We start from the raw sequence: 27,366 nt of genomic DNA, 5'->3' as shown, positions 1-27,366 counted from the left end.
GGGGCTTTTTTTTTAGATTTCACTTCAAGACGCTTGTGTTATTCATTCGGTCTTCAACCCGATGGTGGTAATTTGTAGCCAATGTTGAACTGTGGCTGCCAAACACACCACATTTCTACTTCCGTAAGGGGAGAAAAAGAGCCTTCCCCAAAGATGCGAAAAAGTATACATTGGTCAGAGCCAACCCTCTGATTTTAAGACCACTTTTGCTGAGCCACTCCAAATAGATGGACGTGCATAAAGTATAAATACTGAAGAAGAATTTTTAGACTGTAGACTACAGAAGATGCATTTATAGTTCCAAGCATGTTGCAAGGGGCCTCCACAGAAAATGACAACCTTAAAGAGAGCTCCAATGTGATGAGTGCAGGGTTCAGGCCAGTGTGTTTTTTTTAGCATGAGATTTCTCCCTGAGCTGTTGCTGCCAATGTGCAAAGCATAAAACAAATATGTTTGGCTCAGGACCAAAGGCTGTCAGAATTCACCCCAGATCCGTTTTTGGGAGCAAATAAATAGGAGTAGAGCTCGCCCTCCACTTCTCACATCTCTCCTCTACAACCCATCTGCTCCAGAGCTGCGCAGCAAGAGCAGTTAGACATTTGCTTTACATTTTATCTTTTAAAGGTAATTAAGAATAACTCTCCTGATGTGTTTTTCTTTTTTCTTTCAGACAATCCAAAATGAAGTCCATTATCCTGGTTGCTTTATTTCTTGGGACAGTATTTTGTTTCCCGGTAAGATATATATATATATTTTTCTTTTTTTTAAATTACCAACCACATTTTATGCACTATAACCTTTTTAATTCCTTCTGTTTAACCACTTCCTGCATGCTCCGTGTGTAAATATGTGTTCATTTTTATTTCAGCTTGATATGTACGTGGAGTATGATATTCACTTTGCTCCTGCTGAGGTATTTTGCATTTAATGAGTCTTATATACTTGACACATTCTCTTTTTGGAACTGTCTCACTCATTTGACATTTTGCCTTTCACTGAAAGTCTTCAAATTATAATATGGTCCATAAATCATTGCAGGCGGCAGCAGCTATCCCCGCAGGAGTTCCTGCTGGAAGCCTGGAAGTGGTAAGAGCTAAGTGCAAAATGTTTTCCTCAAATTTACACATGTCCATCGTCATGTTTAACGACTGAATGTGAATGACCTGCATCCACAGCTCCTGCCTCTGAACGCCCCTGCAGGAGCTCCAGTAAGAGGAACTACTCAACACTAATCCAACACATAATTGTTTTCGATGAGCCCTATGTCTAAGTGCACTTATGTGTGATTTGAAAGGTGCGTGGATTTATCAAACAGGACATCCCACAGCCAAATGGCAAAGATAAAGAGGTGGTAAGTGCCACTTTCCGCCTGACTGCAGCAGCTTAAAAAGGAGCCACTGCAGTTTACTGTTACCTCCAGAGTGAGCTAATGATCTGTCCTCTGCCCTAGTTCTATCCATTTGGATTTGATGCTCCAGCTCCAGCTGCAGCACCCGCTGCCCCTGCTGCTCCTGCCGCTGCCCCTGTCGCACCTGCTGCTGTTGCCCCTATTGCCCCAATCATTGAAGTTGCCCCTGTTGCCCCCGTTGCCCCAGTTGCCCCAGTTGTTGCAGCCGCTCCTGCAGTAAGATCTTAAAAATCTTTGGACTAATTAAAACTACTGTAAACAACTGTATGTAGTTTGAGAGTGTCAGTGGGAGACAGAGGTGTCAGAGTTCGGGACAGAACTGTAGCAGTTGCGTCAGAGTTAACGTCTTGCTGCTGTTTGCGCCCGGGCGTAAAGACACATGTGTAAACTTAGCACATTGAAGACTGACTTTTTCTGCATTTGTGACTGACTCACCTTAAGTCTCTGTGGTTTCAGGCAAAGAGAAGTGACGAAGAGGACGAGGAAGAGGATGATTAAAATCTTGCCTCAGCAGACAGGTGCCTGTGCACACTCATATACACTTAAAGAAATACATCATCGACTACACTTGTTGGTTCATAATGGACAACAACCTACTACAATAAAAATAGAGAAGGTGCTTCAACTATCCCGACACGGGCTTGAAAAATGGTGCTATGTTTCTTCTTTGCATTTCAATATGTGTTTGTATGTGTGTTTTTTTTTTCTTTTTTAACTGTTTTTCTACATTTTTCTGATTCTTCAAATACTGTGTGTTGCTGTTGCTTCAAAATAAAGGCATAGGCAATAAATGTGTGTTTTTTGAGATCCAAATATCCAATAAAATAAATTATACCTTTATATAGAATAAATGCAAGCATCCATAGTAAGGGTGCAGGCATGTTCAGGACATGCTGGGAGGGGAAGGGGGTTGGCTCTGGGGCTTTCCAGATGTTTCCAAATATGACATAAAGCGAAAGTCATCTGTGAGGGATTAGAGGTTTTAACAATCAACAGGCATGATAAGCCTCATGTGCAGAACTCACGTATGTGTCATGTGTAAGCTACACATGACCACATTTTTCTGGAAAAGAGCCAGATTTACAAAGAAAAAAAAAACATAAAAGTAACACTATTTTAATTTTCACTCATTAATTTGAAAAGTGAGATGCTTTTGAACTGAAATATAGCATGGTATGAGATGGAGTTCCAGTCTCAGTAGGAGATGCCTTTGATGGTGAACCAACATATTTAGACTTGTGTGTAGTTTATCTGTTGCCCTGAATAACTTGACAGTGAATACATGTTTGATCAAAAACTATTCAACAAGTGAAATTATAGGTTGGAGATGTGTAAGCCAGTCCAGTAAATATGGTCTCAATAAAATGTTGGAAATAATCTTGCAGGCTAACACTGGTCTAATCATGCAGTCATTATTATTTTTTCGTTCTTTTCTTTCTGAAATCAGTCCTGAAGCAATATTTAGAGGCACACTGCGTAACATGCTCCCAATGACCAGCTCAACACAGAGACAATGCTATTACTACAGTGGGTAATCAAAGAATTTCAATCTCAAATTCTACTAACTAATGACTACTGTCATGTTTTAGGAGAGGTGAGGTTTTCACAGCAAGAGCAGTTTGTTTGTACATTTATGAGGTATTTTTAGATGATGAAAATATCTGTTATAAAATAAAGCTTGTGTTTAAATTTTATGAATTGGGTAAAATTCTACACGGTGTGGCTTTAAAGCAACCCTAGTAAGTGCTACTGCTGGCATTGTGTTTTTTACTCATTTATTTATTGAGAGTAGTAAATACTATGCTGACAGAAAAGACGACTGTGTGTTTATTTACTTATGTACTACTTATATATTTCCCGTAAGTAAGATCTTTAAACACTCCTGATTTATTATTAATTTATGCAGATAACACTGAGCATGTCACTGACCTTTTTGGTCATACTTTGAGGACCTTTGGATGGGGTCTCCTGCTCGTGCCCCGAGTCACTACAATGTATTTTAAGTTTTAAAATTGTTCCTCATTTTCCCTCTCAACTTAAGAAATTGATTCACATATTTAATGTGGCATTTTTAAGTTAACGTTTATTATTATTGCTGTCTATATCATTGTTTAAGTGGCACCTGCATCAAACTGGCATAAGCAGTGGGCAGAGTACCACTGCTCTAGACTATGTAATCTACAATAGTCTGTTATTACACAGAAAGTGGATGTGACCACAGGTAGTTTACTAAAGCTGAAGACTAGACACCTCTACCTACTCATCTAATAACATCATCACTGGCCTCTGATTGGCTGAAGAGTCCACTTGAACCCTACAAAAGCCATCACAAGGTCTGAACATACAACTGGACCTGACCACAGAGATCTTTACAGGAGAGCATCAGGTAAGCAATGACAAATCCCGTCTGAAGTTATGTAGCATATTTTTATCAAAAAAATATTTTATATTTTATCATTTTATTTTGATTTTTTTTTTTTTTCCTTTTTCAGCACAAGGACGCACTGCAAAAATGAAAGTGGCCTTGTTGTGTTTGTGCTTGGCGAGCACGGCCTTCGCTGCGCCAGTAAGAATGATACATTTAATCTGCTGTGGTTAGAGCGACTCTATCAAATTCAGATTTCAATTTTAGCAAAAGGTTGTCATTGTGCTGTTTAGTTTATAGATAAAACATACAAATGTGTGCATAAAGTAATGCACCAGGAATGATTTGTGTGCCACTGCTTCAGTAAATCAGTATGTGGCACCAGCAACACCAGATACTTTGTGTTGTTTCAAGTGGATCCCAGGAATAATAGCTATTTCTGTGGTTATAACTAATGGGGATTCGTAATGAAGATACAGATCTTTCAGGCACACATACCTTCTTTAAACGATTCACTGTCTGTTTCCTTTTACTTACACGTTTATCTTCTTACAGTCATTCTTTCACTACCTGCCTCATTATACTGGCTCCAGACAAATCCCACCTCAGGTAATGACGCATCACTCACGAGAGCAAATTATTCTAACACGTGAAGGAACTGCTTTTCCAATTGCAAAAACACTTTCTGTAATGTAAGCTGTTTGCGTTTTTTAGGTGAAAAATGTCTTTCCCGGTGCCCAGGCTTTACCACAAACAGGCCCTGGTGCTTATAGCGTGGAGCTGGTGAGTAAACACTCCATACTTCACTGACAGACACACCATGGTTCATTTATTTTAATATACAGCATTTTATTCTAGATTTATCCTCACACGTTTGGTGGTTCTCCTGGAGGGCCAAATGCGGGACAGGTAAGTTACACATAAGCAGTGGCAAACAACTTGACACTATTTTTAATTTATTAAAGTACCAAGTAGAATTATTGTGCTTGAATTGAGAACATATTTTACTTCTGCCCACAGTTTCCCAATGACCTCAGTCGAATGTTGTTTTCATTCTCCTTTATCTTTTTGTTCAGTCTTTCCCCACTCAAGGCTTCATCAAATACTCCATTCCCCAGCCTCCAGGCAGACAGAGCGTCGAAGTGGTAAGTATGACCTTGTTAAATTATTTTAATATTGTCAGACAAATCATTCATCATTTTATATCCATGTTTTTTTCAGTACTACCCATATGATTTTGCACAGCAGAGGGTAATAACCTTATTGTACTTTCTATGATGTGCCAGAATGAACTGTTTTTTCTCATTAAAAACATGCTTTTAAAATTTGATTACAGATAATTACAAACATGCCCCCCATGGCAAATGTTCCTCAGAGCCCCAACGTAAGACACACTTTTACATGACCATAATGTTATTTGTTTGATATTTACCTGGATCCACATTTGATTTACTCATTTACACAATCGAGTATGAATATCCCATTGTTTAAATGGTGGTGTCCAACAAGGCTTCGTCTTTGGCCCGCTTGATTTCATTTATGCTCTTCCATGTATTTTAGAATCCTTATCTTTAACGTTCAATAGCGTCCAGTTGCTTTTCTCTTGCTGACGTGAGCCATGACTGTCTATAGGTTCTGCCGTTTGACTTCCCACCTCCACCACAGAATATCCCGCAGCCTCCTCAGAATGTAAGTTCACTCGTATTCACCGACTCCCTGCTATGTCCATAATGGCTTTACTTCCGACTGAATTTTACACTCTTTGCTTCTAGATCCCAAGTTTTGACATGAATCCAATTCCGTCGCAGGACCCCCTAAACCAGGCACAGCATGACCAGCCTGCTCTCACCAGCCAGGTTGACTATTGTGCACATCAGACACATTTGGAGGCTGGTTTTGGAACGTGTGCTAAATGTCTGATTTTTGTCTGTCCTCAGGCGCCACTGAAGGCTTGAAAGGGATGGAGAAATAGAGATTTTGGCAATGGGCGCACACGTGAAGACGTTTCTGCAATTTAACCCTGAAATATAAAATAACATTTCAAATGTAAAATGTATGTTTGTAGAAGCCTTTTCAGATTCTTCCATTCCTTATTTAACTTTAGCCCTTTCTAGTTTGTTTATTCACATTAAGAAAAAGGAAAAAAAATGTTACACTTAAATTAAATGTATTTATATAAAGATTTCAAGCAAGGTTTTGGTTGTTGGTTGTTGTTTGTTTGTTATATAGGAGCTGTATGAGACAACATTCCCCAGAGAATATTGACAATGGATTAACTTAACATTCATGAAAGTTGGATACAAGATTGACCCTTCTATTTCAGCCCAGATATCAGCAGGGAGTTTTGTTTTATAATCAATAGTTTTGCCAAAATAAAAAATATTGGTGATATTACATAGATAGGCATTTTACAGTGACATTACATCACAATTACGACACATGGTAAAAATAAAAGGCCTACGTGGTTTTGTACATTTCCCCACAATGAAATGTAAGTGCCTTTAAAATAAGAGGGAAAAAAAGAACTTCCAAATCCCCAGCTCCCTGAGGGCAAGAGCCTGTCACAGCAGTGCTTAACACTTATCTCTTGAACGGCACCTACTAAACACAGGCGCCAAGCTCTCACGCTACCACTGTCTCGTCCTCCTTCCTGGAACTTTGCATCGCTAAAATGTATAAGTACACTCAGCCACATCAGAGGGGAGATGACAGGCGATAATTTATGGCATAGGACTCCAGGCTTTATATCAAAGGCGACTCCAGGCTGCATCAGATAAGGGACAGTGAGTGGAGCCCACACCTCTTGAACAATAAATGAATGAGTGCTGTCAGTGTGAGTAAAGTGAGATGATGAATATCGCATCTTGGCTTGCAGTCTCCTTTGATCTGCACCTCACTGCACAAAGCCAAGTCATTAAAACATTCTTTCATTTGCATACTGGATTTGGGGCCCTAGCGCTGTAATGAAGGTCATTTCAATGGTGAATTTGGAGAAACATGCCCATAAATAACTAGCATTCACTATTTAGCACATGTCTTGATAAACGACCCCAAAATGTCAGATGTAGAGCTGCCTGTGTGTGCAGGAAGAGCACCGTGTTCTCTTCTGTCTCTGACCTTATGTGTATATTAGATTGCGATGTGATGTTCACGACCGACCGGCTCTTTTGAAGGTGAGCGGTTAGAACCGAATCTCAAGGTGAAGATATTTCTTTCAGGCAATTTTGCCCAGAACTTCCCCAAACTAACACAAGAATCGGCCCAACAATGCAGCAGGCGGCACAAGAGAAAGCTTTTTGCTCTAAAGTCAAAACTGAATGCACTAATGATTTGACAATTTTGACACTAAATGATTTGTCAGACAGTTGCAGCCTCTTTTTATAAGTTGTTGCGCAAGATTTTATTCACAAACACGTTTTTTCAAAGCGTAAATATCAGTCCCATGTGATTTTAGATGAGTTAAATTAAAAAAGTTAACCTTTTATCGATCACATCTTAGATATTGTGAGTTATCTGGCTGGGATTGTTAAAAAATGTTTCATTAAAAAGAACCAGTCCAGAATGGCTCTTTGAAAAGAACGGATCCCAAAGACTGCAAAGACTACCTGGCCCCCAGAAAAGAGACATAAATATCATCACTAATATTAGATAAATTATGTAAGTAAATAAGTGCTCTATTTCTACGAAATTGTGCCCAGGTGCTAGTCCTGAGCTGCTGCGACTGAGCTGCGCCGCCACTGTCAACCTGACCAGCATGTTTTTGGAGGTCGGGGAAACTGTAGCACCCAGAGGAAACCTGGCTGGCTGCCTTCTGTGCTCCTCTGATCCTCTGAAAGGGTGCATTGCCTCCAGGGTTTGTCTCTGTTTCAGAGCATGGTGTCCTGCACTGGTCAGCTCCATCTCCTCTTCCTCCTGCGCAGCTCCCTCCAGTCTTTCACCATCTTCTGGGACGAGCTCAGCAGATGAACATAATCCGTCTTATTCTCCAGTGAACGTACATTTGCCAGAACAATAGTAAGGGTAGTAGGCTTAGCTCGAGTCTTGCCCAGATACCTCCTTTTGTTAGTCCCTATTTTGTTTCCTGTAGCTCCTCTTGTGACGCCTCCACTGTGCTGCAGGTGTGGGGGCTCTTGGTGCCTCTACAGTGTTTCAGATGTTTGTACTCAATAATAAAATAGCCCAATCACAAAAATTGGCTATTGAACAGTTCAACAAGCAAAAGTGAAGCAAACAGCCTTATGTACAGGCTGCACCTCGGCACAAAACACAAGATATTCATGCTTGATAGTTAAGATTTCTATATAAATCTATTTGGACTTTTTGGTCTGTAGGCTTTATTGGACTGGACCACACTGGCTGAAAGAAACCACTAGGTCTGGCCCGATCCACTTTGGTCACGATCCAATACGTATCACGATACTCAGGGGCCGATCCAATACACATTGCGATACAGTTAGTCATATTTTTTCCTTAAAATGTGTAAAAACAAAACTGTCATGTGTTCAAGGTTTATAAACCAAATTCCACTTGACATTTATCAAAGTGTTAAGAATGAAAAGTGCATAAACACAAAATGAAACAAAGTGCTGTCACTGGAAAACAAAGGAGTGATGATAAAAATGTCTCCAAACACAAATATTGAAAGTATTGCGATACTTGGTATAGCAACAAAAAGTATTGCAATCCAATCCAATTCAATATTTTGACCCAGCCCTAGAAACCACCCTGAGGACAGAGCGTGTTCTACCATATGAGCAGCCAAATAAACACTATCAACATACTTTTGGTTCAGCTGTATAAGGGGCTGGTTGTGCAAGTTTGTATAGGCCAATGCATTAAAACGTTACATCATTTTACTTCAGTCTATTTGCTTATGTTCACAGAATACACAAAGCATTTAATAGAAACCATAAAAGGTTGGCCATGTGGATATAAGACGTAAAAAAAAATACAAGTCAATGTGTAGTCCGGTTAATATGAACTGAAATAACATTCACTCATGTTCACTCACTCACAATGTTAAAAGTTGTATATTCTCATTATAGTGTTTCCACATACTTCAGCAACAGCAGCCTCAGTTATCAAGCAATAAAAATTGTTTAACTCCAAGCCTCATGAATGCCTGCACTCTGTGTTTATCTCGCTTTGGAAGAGGGCGGTGGGGAAATCAACTTCAGAGAAATTCATGAGCTCAGCAAGTCGGATGTGTGGATGTCTGGGAGACACGTTTTGAGACTAAAGCTATCTGATTTGGAAGTGCAATGCAAAAACAAAGTAGTTAGGATGAGAAATACAAAGAGCTGAACAGCAGAATAGTCATGAAGCAGCATGTTTATGGACCATCTGTCAGTCACTCTGGAAATTCAGCGACACAGACATGTGAGACGATACTCTGATGTCACTGTGTGCGTCGCCTGAGGACCTTCCTGCCATTAAGGTCCTATTATCCTTAGAACAATTTTTGGGTTAACTTTTCCTCTTATCACCACAAGGCATGTGCTTGTGTCAGCTCCAACCACCTTGTGTTTGGTTTAGGGCAATAGAGAGGGGCATGTATTCTGAGCCAACCTGTGCAGCATGTAATTAAGTATAAGAGGGGCCTTACATGCATTACGTGCATGCCTCCTTTTCACTTTTGAAGTGTGGGGCATTTCTGCAAACAGCCATGTGCGCATGTGATTGGTTGTCATAGGATGTTCTGGGATATAAATGGCATCCTTGAAGAGATGGACTAGATTAGTTTCCAACACCGAGACATCTTCTGCTTTTCTCTCCAACACGCAGCAGGTAAGACTGACTAGATATTTCTTGACAAAAAAGTTAAAGTTAGTTATTTTAAATTTAATAATGTAACAACCAATTTTACACACAATCAAAAGTGTCAAATTGTATGCTTTTCATTGTGAATGTGTTTCAATGTATGGGGAGTGTATAAAAGTGATCTGTTTTAATGAAATGTGCTCTCATATGTCCAAGACTTCAGGATGAACTTCGTGGTGGTTGCGTGCCTGCTGGTCGCTGCCAGAGCAGCCCCTGTAAGTCTAATGACTTATTTAGTTTGTTGACTCTGCTATCTTTACGTATGTAAACATTTTTTCTTATGGGCAGTGCACAAAGTGACCCCTTTATTTCTGTCCTTTGGTTTGCAGGCTCCAGGGAGTGAAAGCAATGAGGTAAATAAACTGTAAACACACTGTAAAACCTAGAATAACTTAGTACTGGTACATGTCTGACCCTGTCTATGTCATATCTAAAACAATATCTAGAGTAATAGGCGTCTGAGAGCCACAGAGTAATTGGTCTTTATTGCAAACACGTCTGGAGCTGTCTGCTGTTTCTTTAGCAGGTAGCAGCCCATGCTAATGAGGCCCTGCGCTGGATGGAGATGTACAGGATGTATCAGCAACAGGCTAGTCCCATGTCATGAGCACAGCAAATATCAGATAAAGAATGTTTTATAATAATCTACTTGTGTGTTTGCAGGGGGTGGTAAACCCCTTCCTCCCAGCAGATGCACCTGTAAGTTACCGCACTAATCGCCACAACATGTAACATAACATGTAAAGTCAAAGCAATAGAACTGACCTATGAACCTTTCAGGCCGACCCAGCAGCTGCCGGCGCTCCTTTGGTCCAGGTAACTCACTGTGATATGTGTGTATATGTTTGTGTAATACACTATTGACACTGGCACCGATGATAGAGCAACTCATGACCGGAAGGTCTGGGGTTTGAATCACAGGCGCACACTGTTGTTGTGTCCTTGGGCAAGACACTTCATTCATCTTGCCTCCAGTGTCTGTGTACACTGGTGTATGAATGAGAGTGTGGATGGGTGAGTGGTTACTTGCTGTAACGCGCTTTGAGAGCCCAATGTGGGTGAAAAAGCACTATATACATTGAGTTTACTGAGTATCAACTATGTGTAGGTGGATGCGGCCCCTGCCCCCGCCGCAGCAGCAGCCCCAGCAGAGGAAACATCAGAGGAAGAGGCAGAGGTGATCACACTTTTTATCACGATGCAATTTGCACCCTCCTAGTTCAAACCCACTATATTTCTCTTTCTTAAGCCTCTGTTTATTCAGTGATAGTTGATCATTCTCTTTGTGAAGGCTACCTGGCATTTTTCAGGTTAAATGAGGTACCTCATACTGTAAAGATGGGAGCCTACTATTTTCAAAACAACTTTCTCGAAAGCTGCTATTAACTCTTTTTGCAATAATGATAAAACACTGGGTGTGACATCAGTCCTGTATGCAGACACTGTGGGTGGGAAACACAAGACAAGACAAACACAAGTGTATGCCTTTCCCTATGATTAGTCTGCTTGTAAATCCTGAATAGAGTGCTGTGAATGCTGTATGTGAACTCCATTCTTTCACATGTATTCAGGAGGGAGCCGCCCCTAAAGCCGCTGCTGACGGAGCTGCTGCCCCGGTAAACTCAGACGAACAGGAGGAGGTGGAGGAGGTCGAAGCAGCTGAGGCCGCAGACCCTGCTGCCGCAGACCCCGCCCCTGCTGACCCCGCCCCTGTTGATCCTGCGGCCGCAGACCCCGCCCCTGCTGACCCCGCACCTGCCGATCCTGCCCCTGTGGACCCGCTGCCGGCTGACCCAGCACCCTTTGAACCAGTGGTAGTGGACGCCCCGGTGGAGGTATTGCCTGTGGACACGGGGGCTGTGGATGTCCCCCCTGTGGATGTGGCTCCCGTGGATGTCATCCCGGCAGATGTGGCCCCAGATGTGGCCCCAGCAGCGGACGTACCAGTCGCGGCTGAAGCAGATCCTGGCCTGGTTCCCATTGTCTAATTTGTCTTTTTGTCTCGCTAACTAAATGTATTTCAAGAAGTTGCACGATTTGTTGGCAAAGTTTATGGAGAGTGTGTGAGAAAAATAATTAGCTTGTCATTTGTATTTTTGTAAAGTGAAATGCTGGCAACACTGTTTTCTTTAGTTCATGAATAAAGATTTTTCTACAACAAATTAACCATGCAAATGTATTCATTTCCGCATGATTAAAACTCAAAAGAAATTAACAGAGCCTGATACTGCCTGATAATGAGTGGTGCGCACTGAATGGGTGCTGCTGCCGGATGCTCTCTCATCGAATGCAATTTCTCCACCTGTGAGATCAATAAAGTACCATCTTATCTTATCTTACTGCACTCACTGACCACTTTGCAAGAACAGCCTACCAGAGGATGAGAGAGAATGATAATATAGGACGGAACGCAGCCATAATATCAGCCCACAGGGGGAGCCACTAAACCACAGGAGGTCTGGCACTACATTCCCATTTCAATTTAGCAGCTGATCCCAAATCAGCCGTGTGGTGTTGCACTAATAGGATCAAACTTGGATATGAGAGAAAGTGCTGACACTGCGGGAGGAGCCTGTGTGCTGCAATAGTGTGGACTAAAGCCCCTATACTGTTCCGCACCATGGGCAGGAAAATTACAACTTGAGAGATAAGAAATGACACAAAATGGTTTCCACTTGTCTGGTTCCTTCATTGAGAGAGTAAAAAGTTTAAAGGAACTGTGAACATTGGTATTCTCTTGTGTGGGCAAATCAGGACAATGCACTGGTGTCTTCTCACTAGTATGTAATCCTCAAATCCTCATCAAGGTCACTAAGACTGCATGACACACTTAGGGAGACGTGCCGCGCATTGATGCCACTTCTAGAGCTTGATTTGGAAATAGGCAAAAAATGATTAGGGTAAACATGAATTCGAACAGCTGGGTCTGATATTTCTCAACGGAAAAAGACCCCAAATGGATGTCACCGTGCGTTAAACAAGCCAAAGAGGTGAGTTCATTTGCATCATTCTGTGCAGACTTAGCTTGATTAGTTTGAAGAAATTATCATCATGACAAACAGATGTGTGAAGTGACAGCGTTATTTTACCAAATATTCCAGACAGATAAAAAGATTAAAAAAAAGTTTCTACATTTAGAGGATACTTTTAATTTTAAAGCATTTGTATAATATCTTTATGGGCCTATTAAATATTGTAATAGTTATATTGCAATAGTAAGGGCTGTATTTATAGTGTATGTGTAATAGTAGTGTACATGTAAAAGTAATGGCTGTATTTGAACATGAATAAGAAATTGCTCACTGCTTTAGGCTACCACAATGTTAAATACAATATCCCGCTGTTGCTGCATCAACTCATTGCGATAAAGAAGCATTTTTTTTTCTGTAAGTATTTATCAATTCACATCATTGTAAATATGCCGGAGTTTAGCCAAACTGTGTTTTCAATCCCGTCGTCTGCGCTCCCTGAACAGGATGTCAAGAATCTTTTCTAATATTTTGATTTGTGCTGTCAGACCTGCTGCCATGGCGACCTCAAGACCTCTTCCTCAACTCATCCCAGCCCCACTCATCTCTGACAGTGAAGAACAGAGTGAGGACGAGGAAGACCTGTGAGGACATTTGCACCGCAGACCACAAGTCACACACACTAACACTGTGCTCTACACTGATGTTGTTTTTTTTTCATTTTCAGGACCATGCCTGGTAGCAGCTACCGCCTACTCAACATGAACAACTGTAACAACAATGAAGAGTACGTACAGTCGTCAGCAGATTCTTTGATGCTCTATGTGATGAGTTTTTTTCCCCCTCAACATTTTCATCTCTCTTACAGGGAGAAAAAGAAAAAAAGAAAAAAGGAGAAAAGGGAAAAGAAAGAGTAATATCTGTGTTTCTTACCGTAAAATCTCTCACAAGTTGAGAACCATGGATTTAAGTGTCACAAAAGTGCAGTCAGTACAATGATTTAGCTTTAATGTGGGTTTTACAGAAAGAAAGAACGGGAGCAGAAAGAGAAAGAGGAGAAGGAGGCGAAAGAAAAAGAAGCAAAGGAAAAGGAAGAGAAGGAGAAGAAGGACAAAGAAAATGAGAAAAAAATGTAGGTGTGCCACTAATGTACTCTATTTCCCAAACACCATGATATATATTCAGGATGTGTCATACTCCCTGTCGCCTTCTGCCCCCTCCAGCCCAAAGGAATTGCTCGTGATTAACCCAGCTGGAAACCTCTACTACAACTGGCTTTTCGTTATCACACTTCCAGTCATGTACAACTGGACCATGATCATAGCAAGGTGAACGCACCACACTGCACACCGACCGAAGCAACTGACTCCAGCCAAAGACTTTCCTGTTTCTCTTCGAAAATGAAAAGGAAGATGTGTGGTTTAGTGTCAGAAAATTACAATATGTGAAGTGTAATCTTCTCCCGTGGCCTTTATCAAAATGGATGGCTGTTTGTTGTCCCTGCTGCATTTCACAAAACAACATTAGCCTTTAATCAAACCCCATTTGTTTGAATTCTAAATGCTGTATGGCCTATTGAGGCTTTAGCTGATATACATAACAGTGTTGAACTCATCTTTCTAGTTATTACTTATAATACAAAGCAAGTAGCCATTGGTATGTCATATATCACCACACCCTTTAACAATTGCCTTCTAAAACCGCAATATTTCTGAACTTATCGTGTATTTTTTTGATTAATTTGCCAACACCACTGCAAAACAATGAGATAAAGGCCATTTATTTCGAGTCCCCTAAAAGAGTAATTTTCTCTGCTTGAATGCACAATGAAATGTCAAGGCAAACTGTCTCATTATTCTCAAGTGTTTTTTGTGGGTTTTTTTTTAAGGTTTCATTTAGAAACTCGATGTCTAGGATTAATAAATTGATAAATGGATCCAGCCCAGTGTGCAATAACTCAGAAGTGTGTTCTTGCAGTTTTCCCCCGAACAATTGCTCAGTCCAAAGTTCAAGCTGGTAGTGCTTTCGTTAAACTCTTTTTTTTTTTTTGTGCCACAGGGCCTGCTTTGAGGAGCTACAACATGACTACATTGTTTACTGGGTTCTGTTGGACTACACCTCCGATCTCATCTATCTCGGTGATATGTTCTTTCGGACCAGAACAGGTGAGAAAAATGGAACTCGAAATTGCAATCAGTGCATACGTACGAGCAAATTAGAGCTTGTTGCGCGATTTTCAAGGATCCTTGTGGGAAATGCGTAATCGGTTGAGAATGCACGAGGTTGTCTAATCAAGGTGTGAGAGCTCATTATTGCAATTTTGACAACTGATACGATATTTCTGGTGAATGCAGGTTATCTTGAGCAAGGCCTGCTGGTGAAAGACAAGCAGCTTCTCAAAGATCGCTACATGTCCAGTTTCCAGTTTCGCCTGGACGTGGTCTCCATGTTGCCCACCGACGTCTTCTATCTGTACTTTGGAATAGACTACCCTGAAATCCGCATCAACAAGCTGCTGAGAATCGGCCGCATGATGGAGTTTTTCACCAAGACGGAAACAAAGACCAACTACCCCAACCTCTTTCGCATTGGAAACCTCATCATGTACATCCTTATTATCATCCACTGGAACGCCTGCCTTTACTTCTCCTTCTCAAAGTCGATCGGTTTCGGGGCGGATGATTGGGTCTACCCGGCGCTGGACAACCCTGAGGAGCCCGAGTATGGTCAGCCAATGAGGAAGTACGCATTTAGTCTGTACTGGTCCACGCTGACACTGACCACTATTGGGGAAACGCCACCACCCGCCCTGGACTCAGAGTTTCTCTTTCATGTGGTGGATTTCTTGGTTGGTGTCCTCATCTTTGCCACTATAGTTGGAAACATAGCCACGATGATCTCCAATATGAACGCCGCTCAAGCCCAGTTTCAGTCCAGGATAGACAATATCAAGCACTACATGCGGGTATGACACAATGTATTATCACCAAACTATTGTTGCTATGTTATGGTTTTGCAAGCACCTCGTATAATCATTCAAAATGGAATGCACATTTCCACCATTTATAAGCAGCTACATAGATGCAATAGTAATAATCCCTCTGTCTGGTTCAGGTTAGGGACAAGTTAGGACACACATTGAAACAGGGACATGTACTCTACCCATCTCGCCCGCAAAGCTGTCAAAATTGCCAAGGACCCTTTGCACCCATCACATAGTCTCTTCAAGGTTATGCCTTCAGGGAGGAGACTGCGGAATCTAAGGGTCAGTTCCACTCGACTGAAGAACAGTTTCATACACAAGGCCATCGGGAAGCTGAACTCCCTGCTCTCCCTCCCCCCCCTCTTCCACCCCCCGCTCCACAATCAAGGATGACAGAAATATAATTTCAAACCATTCACATGGTTTGACAAATGAAAAAATCTTGTCTGAGCAATAATGTTTATCACTAAAGCACTTACTGATAATCTTAATAAATCCTTTCTGTAGTCCCTCAGGGGGTAGTACAATTGTTAATGGGACGATTGGGAGGTCTTTCATCCCCCCTAGTGTATCTGGCTGGAAAGCCACAATTGCAACTTTCCTGCCTCTGGGTCGAAGCCACCAATACACACTATTGGAATCATGAAGAAGAAGCTAAGAGGCTAACGGGCAAAGCAAACTGTGGGCTAGCACCATTTAAACAGGATTTAAAGCCACGTTTGAATGAAAAAGCGACTTTGAGCGTCTGGAAAAGCGCAATATAAGACTAATGCAGTATTATTATCATTAAAAAAAACTATGTCCATTGTGTAATTGGATGTACAATATCCCTCTCCCTCTGTCTTTTCTGTCAGCGTAGTATTTACTCTCTCACAGACAACTAATAAAAAAAGTAAAAATTAAAAAAAAGCAACATGCTACAACACCTGCACTGGCGCTCATGGCCTCAAGGGGCATGAGTTACTTAGTTCTGCTTTAAAAGGATTAATACATGATTAGGAACAAATGATTAATGATTAGCTTTGTAAACGCTTTAAAAAAAATGATTTACAAATACATTACCAATGTGCACTTACAATATGTACAATATGTTACCATAAATTATCTAATTGTACTATACTCTTTTTTGTTGTTGCACCTTATTACAAAACATACTTGAATTGTTATTGCTAATTATGTTAGCCTACCCTGTATTTTAAAAATCACCCAAAGTAAAGAATGACATTTGCCCACACAAAAAGGCCTTGGAATTGTTTTCTTAAATCTGGTGAATAACTGAATAAGTTGTTCTACTACTGACACCTTATGGATAGACGCAATCTGAGTAGCCCCTGTGATGCTTCAGGATAAATTTTATTTATTTATTTATTTCCATTCTATTTAGGCAGGTTTCTGGTAGGTTTCTGGTAGGTTTACGGAGCCATGGTAGGTTTACGGAGCCATGGATACGCTTCAATCAGCAGTGAAAACCTACCAGAAAACTAAAAAACTATTCATCCTACAGGTGCTATGCTAACCACAATACAGCCACTGGGTCACTGAATGGTGAAATATGCATAAAAAGTTGCATAATGCGCCTTTAAGTTTACACTTCATATGGCTTTCTTTTGTAGGCCCGGAAGGTCAGCAAGGAACTGGAGGAGCGGGTCATAAAATGGTTTGACTACCTGTGGAACAACGGTAAAGCCCAGGATGAGCGAGAAGTTCTGAGGTATCTCCCGGACAAACTGAGGGCAGAGATCGCCATCCAAGTTCACATGGACACGCTGAAGAAAGTCCGGATATTCGCTGACTGTGAGGCGGGTCTGCTGATTGAACTGGTGCTAAAGCTCCGCCCCCAGGTTTTCAGCCCTGGTGACTACATCTGCAAGAAGGGCGACATTGGACGTGAGATGTATATCATTAAAGACGGGAAGCTCGCTGTTGTGGCCGATGACGGAGTGACACAGTTTGTCGTATTAGGAAGTGGCAGCTACTTTGGAGAAATCAGCATCCTTAATATAAAAGGCAGCAAAGCGGGGAATAGGCGAACTGCGAACATCCGGAGTGTCGGGTATTCTGACCTTTTCTGCTTGTCTAAAGATGACCTGATGGAGTCATTGCAAGAATACCCGGATGCTAAGGGTATGCTGGAGGAAAAGGGGCGGCAGATTCTCATGAAAGATGGTCTCATAGATCTGGACCCCGCTAATATAAAGCCCGAAGTCAAAGAACTAGAGGAGAAAGTGAACAAGCTATATGGCTCTATGGAACTCATGCAGATCAAGATCAAGAAGATCCTGATCAACTATGACACCACGGAGGAAGGTCTCAAACACAGGCTTTCGGACTTGGAGCGACTCACGGGAGAGCCAGTGGAGGATGAGGATCTTGAAGGAGAAGGCCCAAAAGAGGAGGAGAAAGAGGAGAAGAAAGTAGACGAAGCAACTGATGCAAAGGAGGCAGGAAAAGAAGAGTGAAAATAAAGACGGACTTCACAAGCACAGGCAAAATACCACAAAACAAATGTCAAAAAATATAGCTCGTCTTTGTACATATGACTGTGGCTATATGTGCAGGGTCTAGGTAGGTTCTGAAATAACTAAGAAAATATTTTGTTCAAATAACAGTTGGTTGTAATTATGGCTACAGACTGTATATACTGCATATTTAGGCACATTGACAGAAATAAGTTGAGTTGGGTGGGAAATGTACATGAAGTGTAATGTTAATAAACATGTTATGTTTTGCTCCTGTGTGGTCTGATCTATGTCTGCCTTCTATCTTTATTTACAGCAGCACACACACGTTGTTAGTGGCAGGGTGGTGACTCTTACACAGTCATTACTTGAGTAAAAAGTGAGTGAAGATAGTGAAGTATCTGCTGTTGCCAAAACTTTGAAAAAACAGTTTAGATAAGTGTAAACAGTATAGTATAAATGATAACTATGCGGCTTCAAAAGCATGAGTATCACAGCTTGTATGATTACACAGCGGGAACAAACTTTCTTCTTCTTGTTGTGAGTCAGTGGCATTGGACACGGCCACCTATTGTTCTGTAGTGGGACAAAACCATGACTTATGATCACGAGAAGTGCGCACTGTCATATGCAATATTAAAATGGTGCACCTTGCCCCTCTTACAGAGCATGTTCTTAAAAAGGGTGTGTGCAAAGTGGCAGCGAGGCCCCATCATTTATCAAGAAGCTCAAGGTGCGCCGTCGACATCAGACAATAGTGTTGCCTATGGGCAAAACATGCAGCCAAATTAAGCACCTTATAATCTGCAGTCCTTTAACAGTATTGTGGAATAGATAGTATCATAATTATCTTTCAGATGCTGTGGAGTAAAAGTAATTCTCAAGCAATGTACTGATCCTCATAAAGTCTAATAAGGTATGTAGGAACATAATGTAATCATTACATTATTGGCCGGTAAATGCTACTGCGTTATTCGCACAACAGTGTTGTTATTGTTGGCCTGTTATTATGTTATCAGCTTATAACATTTTGAAACTGGCCAATGTTATTACGTTACACTATCAGTTCCTACAGGGTACAGTACTTGAGTAAAATTATTACTGACCACCTCCACTGAAATAACCCAACGCCTCCAGCTGGTTGTCCCGCTCAAGATCTTGGCTCAAGATCTGTAGTCCCTGAGAGATGAAAGTACATTTTGTTGTTGAATAATTTATTAGCAAAACTTTCAAATTGGTTAGAATTAACATTTTCCCAAATGTGCTTTGCTCAATTAAACAATTTCTGCTAATTTCATTTCCAGCTTTGCAACAACAACAGAATCTTTTGAACTTTAAATAACATGGAAACTAAAATATCCCCTTCCCAATGAAGAAGTTGCATTATTACGAGTGGTAGTGGCTTTAGTAGTAATAGTAGTGGTGAGCTAACTATTGATGCAAAGAGAAGAGCAAAGTATTGGAGTATTGAAATTAGAAAATAAATACATATCTACATACTGCATGTATATATTAAAATGATTTAAAATACGTTCAATTGCCACAGGCAGCAGTAAACAACCATGCTTTCAGTCTGGACTTAAACATGGAAACCAAAACGAAAGAAACAGGAAGGTGAACAAAGGAAACAGTAGTTTAAGCCAAATGAGGAAGACGCCTGTATGTGTAACTGAACACCTTAGCAGGGAAGATCGGATTATTTATTTTTTTAGCCGGTTCACACACTAGCATCTTTGGGCCAAGTCGTAGATCCCCTCTTTATGGGTGACCTGCCTGGACGCTCACACCTGTCTCTCACCACTTACCCACAGCATCTTTTCTCACTGACACTAAGAAAATATTTGTTTGTTAAGTGCTATAGGTAATATTTTTCACATTTTTTTAAAACTACTTATTTAAACTTTATTTAAACTACGCTAATTTAGCGTAGCGTTGTTTTTTCTGCTCTGAGGGAATTGCCCATGTGGGATAAATAAAGTGGTCTGAATCGGAATCAGAATCTAACATTGGCCACTGAGTAATGTTTTCTTGTCCTGTGCCAAAGAAAAAATAATTATTGCAATATTGAATTACTATACGACTATATAATGTAGCAGCATTAACAGTCACTGTGACTGTTAGAAAAATGTTTAACTAACTTTTTTATTCAGCAATTCTGTTGCTTTTAATTTGCCCAATACTTGAATAATAATTAGGGTGCAATTAATGATGCAATAATAATGAACTTAATTATTTCTTGACCCCATAAGCAGTGGTTTGTCTTGCGTCCCCCTTAAGCCATTTATTTAAACTCAGAGTACTCAAGGATCCAGCCAATATTGCCACAAAGTGATCAACTACTATTTGGCATTTAGAAGGCTGTTGTGCTCAAAATGATACAACACCCTCAAAAATAAAGCCTTTACAGAAAAACATAATTAGAATTAAATTTCCTTTGAAAATAATTTAGAGCGCCCCCAGCTAAGTGCTGATGTGCCCCCAGGGGTCCCCATAACTGTGGTTGGGAAACACTGACCTTACAGGGCGCAGCTGCAGTGCAGGCTATTGTCCACTGGGGGATAGTAAAAAGCTTGGTTATGAAGGCAAGTGCACGATTCTGCTTCAAATCAGCCATTTTATCAAACCTACCTGTTCTGGAGAGTTCTTATTGTTAAAGGATAAACTGACACAATGTGGACAAATGTGCAATCTTATGTTGGTCTTTTTATATTGTAAAGGTAATGGTGCTATTGACTAGAAACTACAAATAGGAGGCAGGAACAGTACACACTGTTTTTCAAAATAATATAAATCTGCACAAGCAATGCCTGCTATCAATAGGATTAGGATAAAAATAGACAAAGGAATCTTTAAGAAATTGCCACAAATGTGTAGAGCCAATATCGACTGCGAGAAGCCATCAGAAACAGAATCCACTTTGTGTGTTGTATTTGAGGGAAAATCGGCTTATTTTAACATTGAGGTTAAAACCTTCGGAGAAACCACCTGATCAAAGCTGGGATTATAGCCCTAATAAGTGTTTGTGTGTGCACATGACATGGGCCATGGCCCATCTATTGTGCAGTCGAAAAGGAAAGTCACATTCACTACCAAGACAAGGGCCAAGCCAAGGATTAGGCAGCTGGTGATCAGACACTACAGGCTAATTTGAAGTACTTATGTTAGTTAATGAAAACTTTAAAGCCACCTATTGAGGATATAATTTATTACAATGGAACACAGTCTTTCTACTGTTCAGTCAATATGATACAAAATGTTAGCTACAATTGTATTTTGTATTGGATAAACGTGTTACCAGACAATGAAATATTTTTTAAATACGCAGAATTAGAGGTCGGGTGAGGAGCTCAGTGGAGCTCGGAGTAGAGTCTGTGCTCCTTCATGTCGAAAGGTGCCAGCTGAGGTGGCTAGAGCAGCTGTTCCGAATGTGTCCTGGCCGCCTCCCTCAGGAGGTGTTCCAGGCATGTCCTATTGAGAGGAGGCCTCGTGGAAGGCCCAGAACATGCTGGAGGGACTATGTCTTGAGCTGGTGTCACCTCAGGGTCCCCCCATAACAGCTGGAGGAGGTGTCCATGGATCAGGAAGTCTAGCATCTCTGCTCAGACTGCTGCCTCAACGACCTGGCCCCGGATAAAGCGGAAGAAAATGGATGAGTGGTTCTTCACATATTAAGAGGATGGAAACAAAACTTTGTATCTGACAGTTTAAATCATTAAAGCATCACACATAGTACTAATGTTGGCAACACTTTATAATAAGGGTACATAAATTAATGCTTGAATTCATCATGACTTCATGTAGGAATTCATTATGAATTCATGGTAGGTCATGACACCCAAGATGTATGAAGAATGAGAAGGCTATGTTTACATGTTACATGTAGAATAAATATATGGTTTGTAATTGCCCCATTTTTGTTGTTATAGTTACCACATCACACACACTGAAAGCTTCACAAAAAAAAAAAAAAAGTCTGGAGTTTCCTTAATGGTTGGCTGTCTGGCAGCACTGACACGTGTTGTGAGGACAGCACCTGTGCATGCTGTAGTCAGGCCACACTGTGACTACCACAAATATTAAGATAGAAATTTTTGGCACAAAGTATTTGTTTCAAACGTATAGTATGTTCATAAATTGGTGTTTCTGCATATGCAGATTTTTTAAGGTCCTATTTTATGATTTTTACCCATTTAAGTTGCTCTAATAATGTTGCTTATGACCTGACCTTCGGACGAGACAAAGCTGTAGGCAGTCCCGTCGCCAGACGTCAGTCTTAAGGGGGGCATATGAAATCCACGGGGGGGCACATTTACTAAATAAATATTTTTCATATGGTATTCACGTAGCCCTGGCGCACACTGATCATTACATTAAACATAATCAACAGCAAATATGACCAGACCAACTACAGCTGCAACATGAGTCCTCGTGGCGGAAACGTCAGTACAGTTGCAGGTGGCGTTTCTCCGAGTTGAACCTCCTCATCAACACATCCTTCAACTCAAACTTGAATTTATGAGAGTGAGGTCATTTTCAAAAGCAGATGAATGAGCTGGGCCTTGTGTCTGTGCAGAATATTGCGCCGATGCAACGAAAACACGTTTCTGAGCGTGGAAAACGACCGGACTCTGGGGCTGTAGAACGAGCACCTGCACCCCCACACTCCCCCCCACACTCCCCCCCACACTCCCCCCCACACTCGCGCGGTCAGTGCTGTGGCCGCGTCCACTTTTCAGTCTCTCTCAGCCTTCACTAAAGCTCCAGTGTCTGAGTGTATAACGGACACTTCGAACGCCGGCTCTTTTTGGCGGACTTCAGCGCTTTGTAGTAAAATACACACAAGCACCTGTCACTGCCTTTGCCTCTCACGAGCCGGGACGGGAAATGAGCATAAAGAGGCCGACATCGTGGACTCTCAGAGCGGAGGATGATCGTTAATACTCCTCTATCATATCAGCTATATTTTATTTTGTACCCAGACAATACGGGAGCCGAGGGAACCGTGCCAGAGAAAGAGAGGGAGGGATGAAATGCCTCGGTGTCAGGAGTGGAGTTTGGGCTGGTCTCTAATCAGGCAGAAAGCGCAAAAGTAACAGTGATACATAGCCGATCTTTGCCCAATTTGTAGTGGCTTCTCGTGGTTATACGGCGTAGACGACAACACATCTGTGTCTGGGGGGCACAAGCATTTTGGGGGACGGGCACAGCCCCCTATGGCCCGCCCCCTATGGCCCGCCCATAGCGACGGGTATGGCTGTAGGCCCTTTATGTTGGGAACCAATTAAATGGATTAGGGCATGAACACAGATGTTTTTTGAAGGATACCAAGCAGTACACACTGTTTAACTGTTCTTCCTGTGATTGTTGATATGAACTCATGAAATGCTTGATTATGGTTATTACTTTAATGACCAACATTGCGATGTCATTTGGGATGTTAATAAATTGATATTTTGAGCAGTGTGAAATATGAGCTGCGTTACAACTTCAGACGACAAACAAACAACAACAAAAATGAAAATAGCAGATTTCCTATGTCACAGTTGTGTAAGAAAATATTAATTGCAGGCTTTGTGACATTGTAATTATTCAATTGTTGAAACTGCAACTTCAATTCTGTTGAGATAATTGTTGCTGCCCTAAACACCTGAAGCTTTAAATCGTCAACTGGACTCTTTGTTGAATTGAGGATTTTTCGTTCTATTCGCTGAAGCTTCTTAGCTCTGGTGGTCAGAAAATGTAACAAGCGACATGGCTCCAATAACACTCAGGCCCCTCCTAAAAAAGAAGCAAAACATCCTCAAATCAACCAACTCAGGCCTGTCAACGATTTAGAGCTTCACTAAATGAATACTTCCTGGGTGACTGAGAGCCTCTGCAAACATACTGCCATAACATTTACTAAAGCACTGTTACATTTTTGTATTGTGTAATCATAAATGAATAAATAAAGTCTTGAATGTTGATTTAAGCTCTTCTGTGTGTAATTGCTCTCCTAAAACAGGTTCTGTATCTTTTAAGTTATCAAAGCTGCAACGCTTCATTTTAGATCATTTTTAGTTGTAAGTTCATACAAAGTTTGGTCCTTGGCGTGGTTGGTTTCTTCGCAAAAAAAAAGTGATCATGAGGAATTAATCATTACCATTAATGAGTTCATTGCTTGAATTAACGGTGTGAATTCATGAGTATTTTATCATGAATCATCATGACCTCCCATGAATTCATAATGAATTAAGTCATGAATTCATGCATGAATTCATGTACCCTTATTATAAAGCGTTACCCTAATGTTATTCCTTTTTGCTTCTAAAATTCATTTTCAAAATGATCACTAATGAGCCACTCACTTTTCTAATTTCCATGATGACTGAGGCTCTTCGGTTTGAAAAAGTTCTATAATTCTCAAAGCTCAGAAAGTTCCATTTTATTAACATGTCACACGATGCATAACAAATCTTCAAAACGTGTCGAGACACTGCTTAAGGGGTCTAATTCCAGTTTCTCCAGCCTGTTCCCAACATTTGATACAATAGTGTGACAAAATAACACTGCACATGTTCTGGCAGCTTTAAAAGAAAGACAAAAGTGAACATGTCTGAAGAAGATTGCGTCATCATAACGTTCTGTTCTCTGAGTAATAAACCCATATACAGACGCTCAGAACGTATAAGTCCTAATTCAGATACATTGTGAATATCGGTCTGGTCAAATCAAATCAATATGGAAATCTCTATACACTATAGATTCAGACGGATCACCTCTGAGAGACTCTGCTTTCTTATAGATTTTTTGATGCAGGGCAACACTTATGACCTCTTGATTTGATGACCTATAGTGAACACTGGTTATAGCCTGCATGCCCCACCCTCTCCTCAGCTGAAGCAGTTAAAGACGCATGTTGGTGGAGAAAGCAGTGGTGGGTGATAGAGTGCATGTCATTAATGTGGTTAGATTGTTTTCTTTATGGCTGATTTCCCAAAGGACACATTTCTCTGAGGGATGCTATGCCTGAAGAGACTGACTGTATCGAGCAGTGCCACTTTTAAAGAAGAATTGCTCCCCTGCATCACACTTAATATATCACCCTATCCACAGCTTTTTCAAACGTGGCTCATTCCTACATCTCTGAATGAACAATCGATGAAAAATAACACCAGATCGAAGAATTACCCATTATTTTGGAAAAAGACTGAACACAAAACAAACAGAAATCCAACAAGATGCGGAAAGTGTGAAATGCAAACATTTTAAAAATCCAAGCAAATATCCCATTAAGTCATAAATAATTCAAAGTTTTCAACATCAACTGCTTTGCCGACTCCCCAAAGGCAGACGGCGCTCAACACCTCATTAATAAAGAAAGCAGCAGTTGAGTTTATTTAATCTGTTCACAGCGCTGTGCCGGCACACAGGGACAAGGGAGACTTTGGAGGGATTCAAACAGACTTCAGTGGCGCAGGGTGGAATTCTTATAAACCCTCTGACAGAAAAGTAATACAAATGTGATAAAATTACGAAAATCTGAATAAAAGAGTTTGATTTTAAAAGGTAGGAAAATCATCAAAAATGATGTGCGTTTAGAAAGTTCTGCGGCCCTCAGACTAATCTTTGGTGGCCCTCAGGCTTCTTATTGATTGGGCACACATCGGCAGACATGGAACTTTTTACTGCAAGTTTAATATTTCTATCAAAACCTCAAAAACTAACATTTACTGTGATCAAAACTGTATTGGGTCCCATACAACAGCAAGATCTAGGTATGAACCTTGTTGTGCTGTATAATATAAAATCATTTTAGGTTAGTCTGCCTCTATAACATATTTTTAGGGGTTGGCCAAAACTCCCCACTGACTCTTATCTCACTCTTCTTCATTGTAACTAAGATTTTGCTGCTTATTATGCAACCGTCAGCCTGTGGATTCATGTCCTTTATTGTCAGTGTATGCATTCACTTCTTAGCAACTTCCTGTGTCAGTACAAGACAACATTTATAAGGCCAAGAGATGTCACAGTCAGTTAATGTTTGTATAAAGCATAGATAATCGCTGTTGGGTACAAGCTATTTTTCACCCTTGTATTGCCTGCCGTCTGTGCAATTGCAACGGATGGAACAGGTAATGGGCTGGACGTCTGAGACTGGGGGGGAAGTGAGGTGACCAGGTCTTCCAGAGGGCAGGGCGGAGAAGATGATTTTCTCATCAGCCTTTACTAGACCTTGCAGGGTTTTTTTTGTCTGCAGCAGAACAACCTGCGTAACAGACAGCGATGCAGTAAAGACGGATTCAATGTGGAAAACGGCAACATTACCATGTTTTTTCTGCTACGTACTCTGAGCGAACTAACTTAATCTAAATGATATTTATGTACAGATTTGCCTCTGTCCAGTCTTTATGCTTGGTCAAACCTGTGTGATCCATCTAAATTATGAATAGTGTTGCTAAACTGTATAATGGGATGTTCGTTACCTTGGATACTGACTAGCCCTAAACTTAAAGCACTTCCATTATCATTATGTTTGACTCATGTGGGATGTACTGTTAATGAGCAGTGGACCCTAAACAACCAGCCCCAGCCTCCCTAATGTCTCTCTATATACAGGAGATTGTAACACACATTAAACATCCCTATAATCAGCACACACAAAAACTATTTTAGAAAGTCAAACTGTATATTAAAGTGCAATTAGATAGGGACCTTAAAGGTGCATTATGCAAGTTTTTATATGGAAAAAAATGGTTGATATTTATGCATGTTTTACCTTGTAGTGACAAAGCCGCTGCATGAGCGGTGAGCATTGCCCTTTACTTTCGATCTCGACGGTCTCTACAACGGATCAATTGTTTGGAAGGTTTTCACTGCGGACGAACCCTCTCACCAGAAAACCTACAAAACAATTGATCCTGGAGCGTTCTTGAGACCACCATGATGGAAAGTGAAGGTGCCATGCTGACCGCTCATACCGTGGCTTTGTCACTACAAGTGACAACTTTTTTTCCCACATGAAAAGTTGCACAATGCACCTTTTAAGTAAATACTTTTGAAAATAATACAAAGGTTTTTCCCCCCTCAAGTTTGATGTCCACATCATTTACTAAAATGTCTAGTTAATAGATTCTTACTGTCTCTAGAGCAGCAGTCAGCAAATCATTTTGCATGATGAGCCACTGAGAGCAAGGTGGGGGTCGCGAGATGTTTTCAAGACAATACTTTTGAAAGAAATAGTATTAAATTTAATGTATTTTTGATTGAAACTAGCATTTTAGCTAAATGAACCCCTGACTTAGAGGGGATCATTTCTCTGCTGTCAAAAGATTACAGGTACGCCTTAATTTTACAACAAAAATGTTGATTTATTTTGTCAG

At 40.8% G+C, this 27,366-nt stretch overlaps 3 protein-coding genes and 1 long non-coding RNA gene across 4 annotated transcripts; all 4 read left to right on the top strand.

The window, feature by feature from the left end:
* Nucleotides 1–558: 558 nt before the first annotated feature.
* On the top strand, nt 559–2,199 carry scpp7 (secretory calcium-binding phosphoprotein 7). The gene is made up of 8 exons (XM_079554388.1): nt 559–590; nt 671–734; nt 869–913; nt 1,039–1,086; nt 1,176–1,208; nt 1,295–1,351; nt 1,451–1,624; nt 1,865–2,199. Exons 2-8 carry the CDS (start codon nt 681–683, stop codon nt 1,904–1,906), a joined length of 453 nt encoding a protein of 150 aa, XP_079410514.1. The 5' UTR covers nt 559–590; nt 671–680; the 3' UTR covers nt 1,907–2,199.
* A 1,721-nt stretch (nt 2,200–3,920) lies between these two features.
* scpp5 (secretory calcium-binding phosphoprotein 5) lies at nt 3,921–5,728 on the top strand (the record flags this gene model as incomplete). The annotated part of the gene is made up of 9 exons (XM_079553651.1): nt 3,921–3,974; nt 4,329–4,382; nt 4,488–4,556; nt 4,850–4,918; nt 4,995–5,024; nt 5,110–5,157; nt 5,406–5,462; nt 5,546–5,629; nt 5,711–5,728. 9 exons carry the CDS (start codon nt 3,921–3,923, stop codon nt 5,726–5,728), a joined length of 483 nt encoding a protein of 160 aa, XP_079409777.1.
* A 4,665-nt stretch (nt 5,729–10,393) lies between these two features.
* Nucleotides 10,394–11,288, top strand: LOC306961584. Its single transcript, XR_013792782.1, has 3 exons — nt 10,394–10,409; nt 10,702–10,770; nt 11,165–11,288. It is a non-coding gene; the product is annotated as an uncharacterized lncRNA (long non-coding RNA).
* A 2,008-nt stretch (nt 11,289–13,296) lies between these two features.
* cnga1a (cyclic nucleotide gated channel subunit alpha 1a) lies at nt 13,297–18,004 on the top strand (the record flags this gene model as incomplete). Its single annotated transcript, XM_079553650.1, has 7 exons — nt 13,297–13,349; nt 13,431–13,475; nt 13,587–13,694; nt 13,786–13,890; nt 14,621–14,727; nt 14,917–15,527; nt 17,159–18,004. Exons 1-7 carry the CDS (start codon nt 13,324–13,326, stop codon nt 18,002–18,004), a joined length of 1,848 nt encoding a protein of 615 aa, XP_079409776.1. The 5' UTR covers nt 13,297–13,323.
* Between the last annotated feature and the right edge of the window lie 9,362 nt (nt 18,005–27,366).

This window comes from Gobius niger (genome assembly GCF_951799975.1).
Source record: "Gobius niger genome assembly, chromosome: 3".
Taxonomy (NCBI): Eukaryota; Metazoa; Chordata; class Actinopteri; order Gobiiformes; family Gobiidae; genus Gobius; species Gobius niger.
The sequence above is the reverse complement of the archived record's forward strand: the minus strand, read 5'-3'. Positions and strand labels throughout refer to the sequence as shown.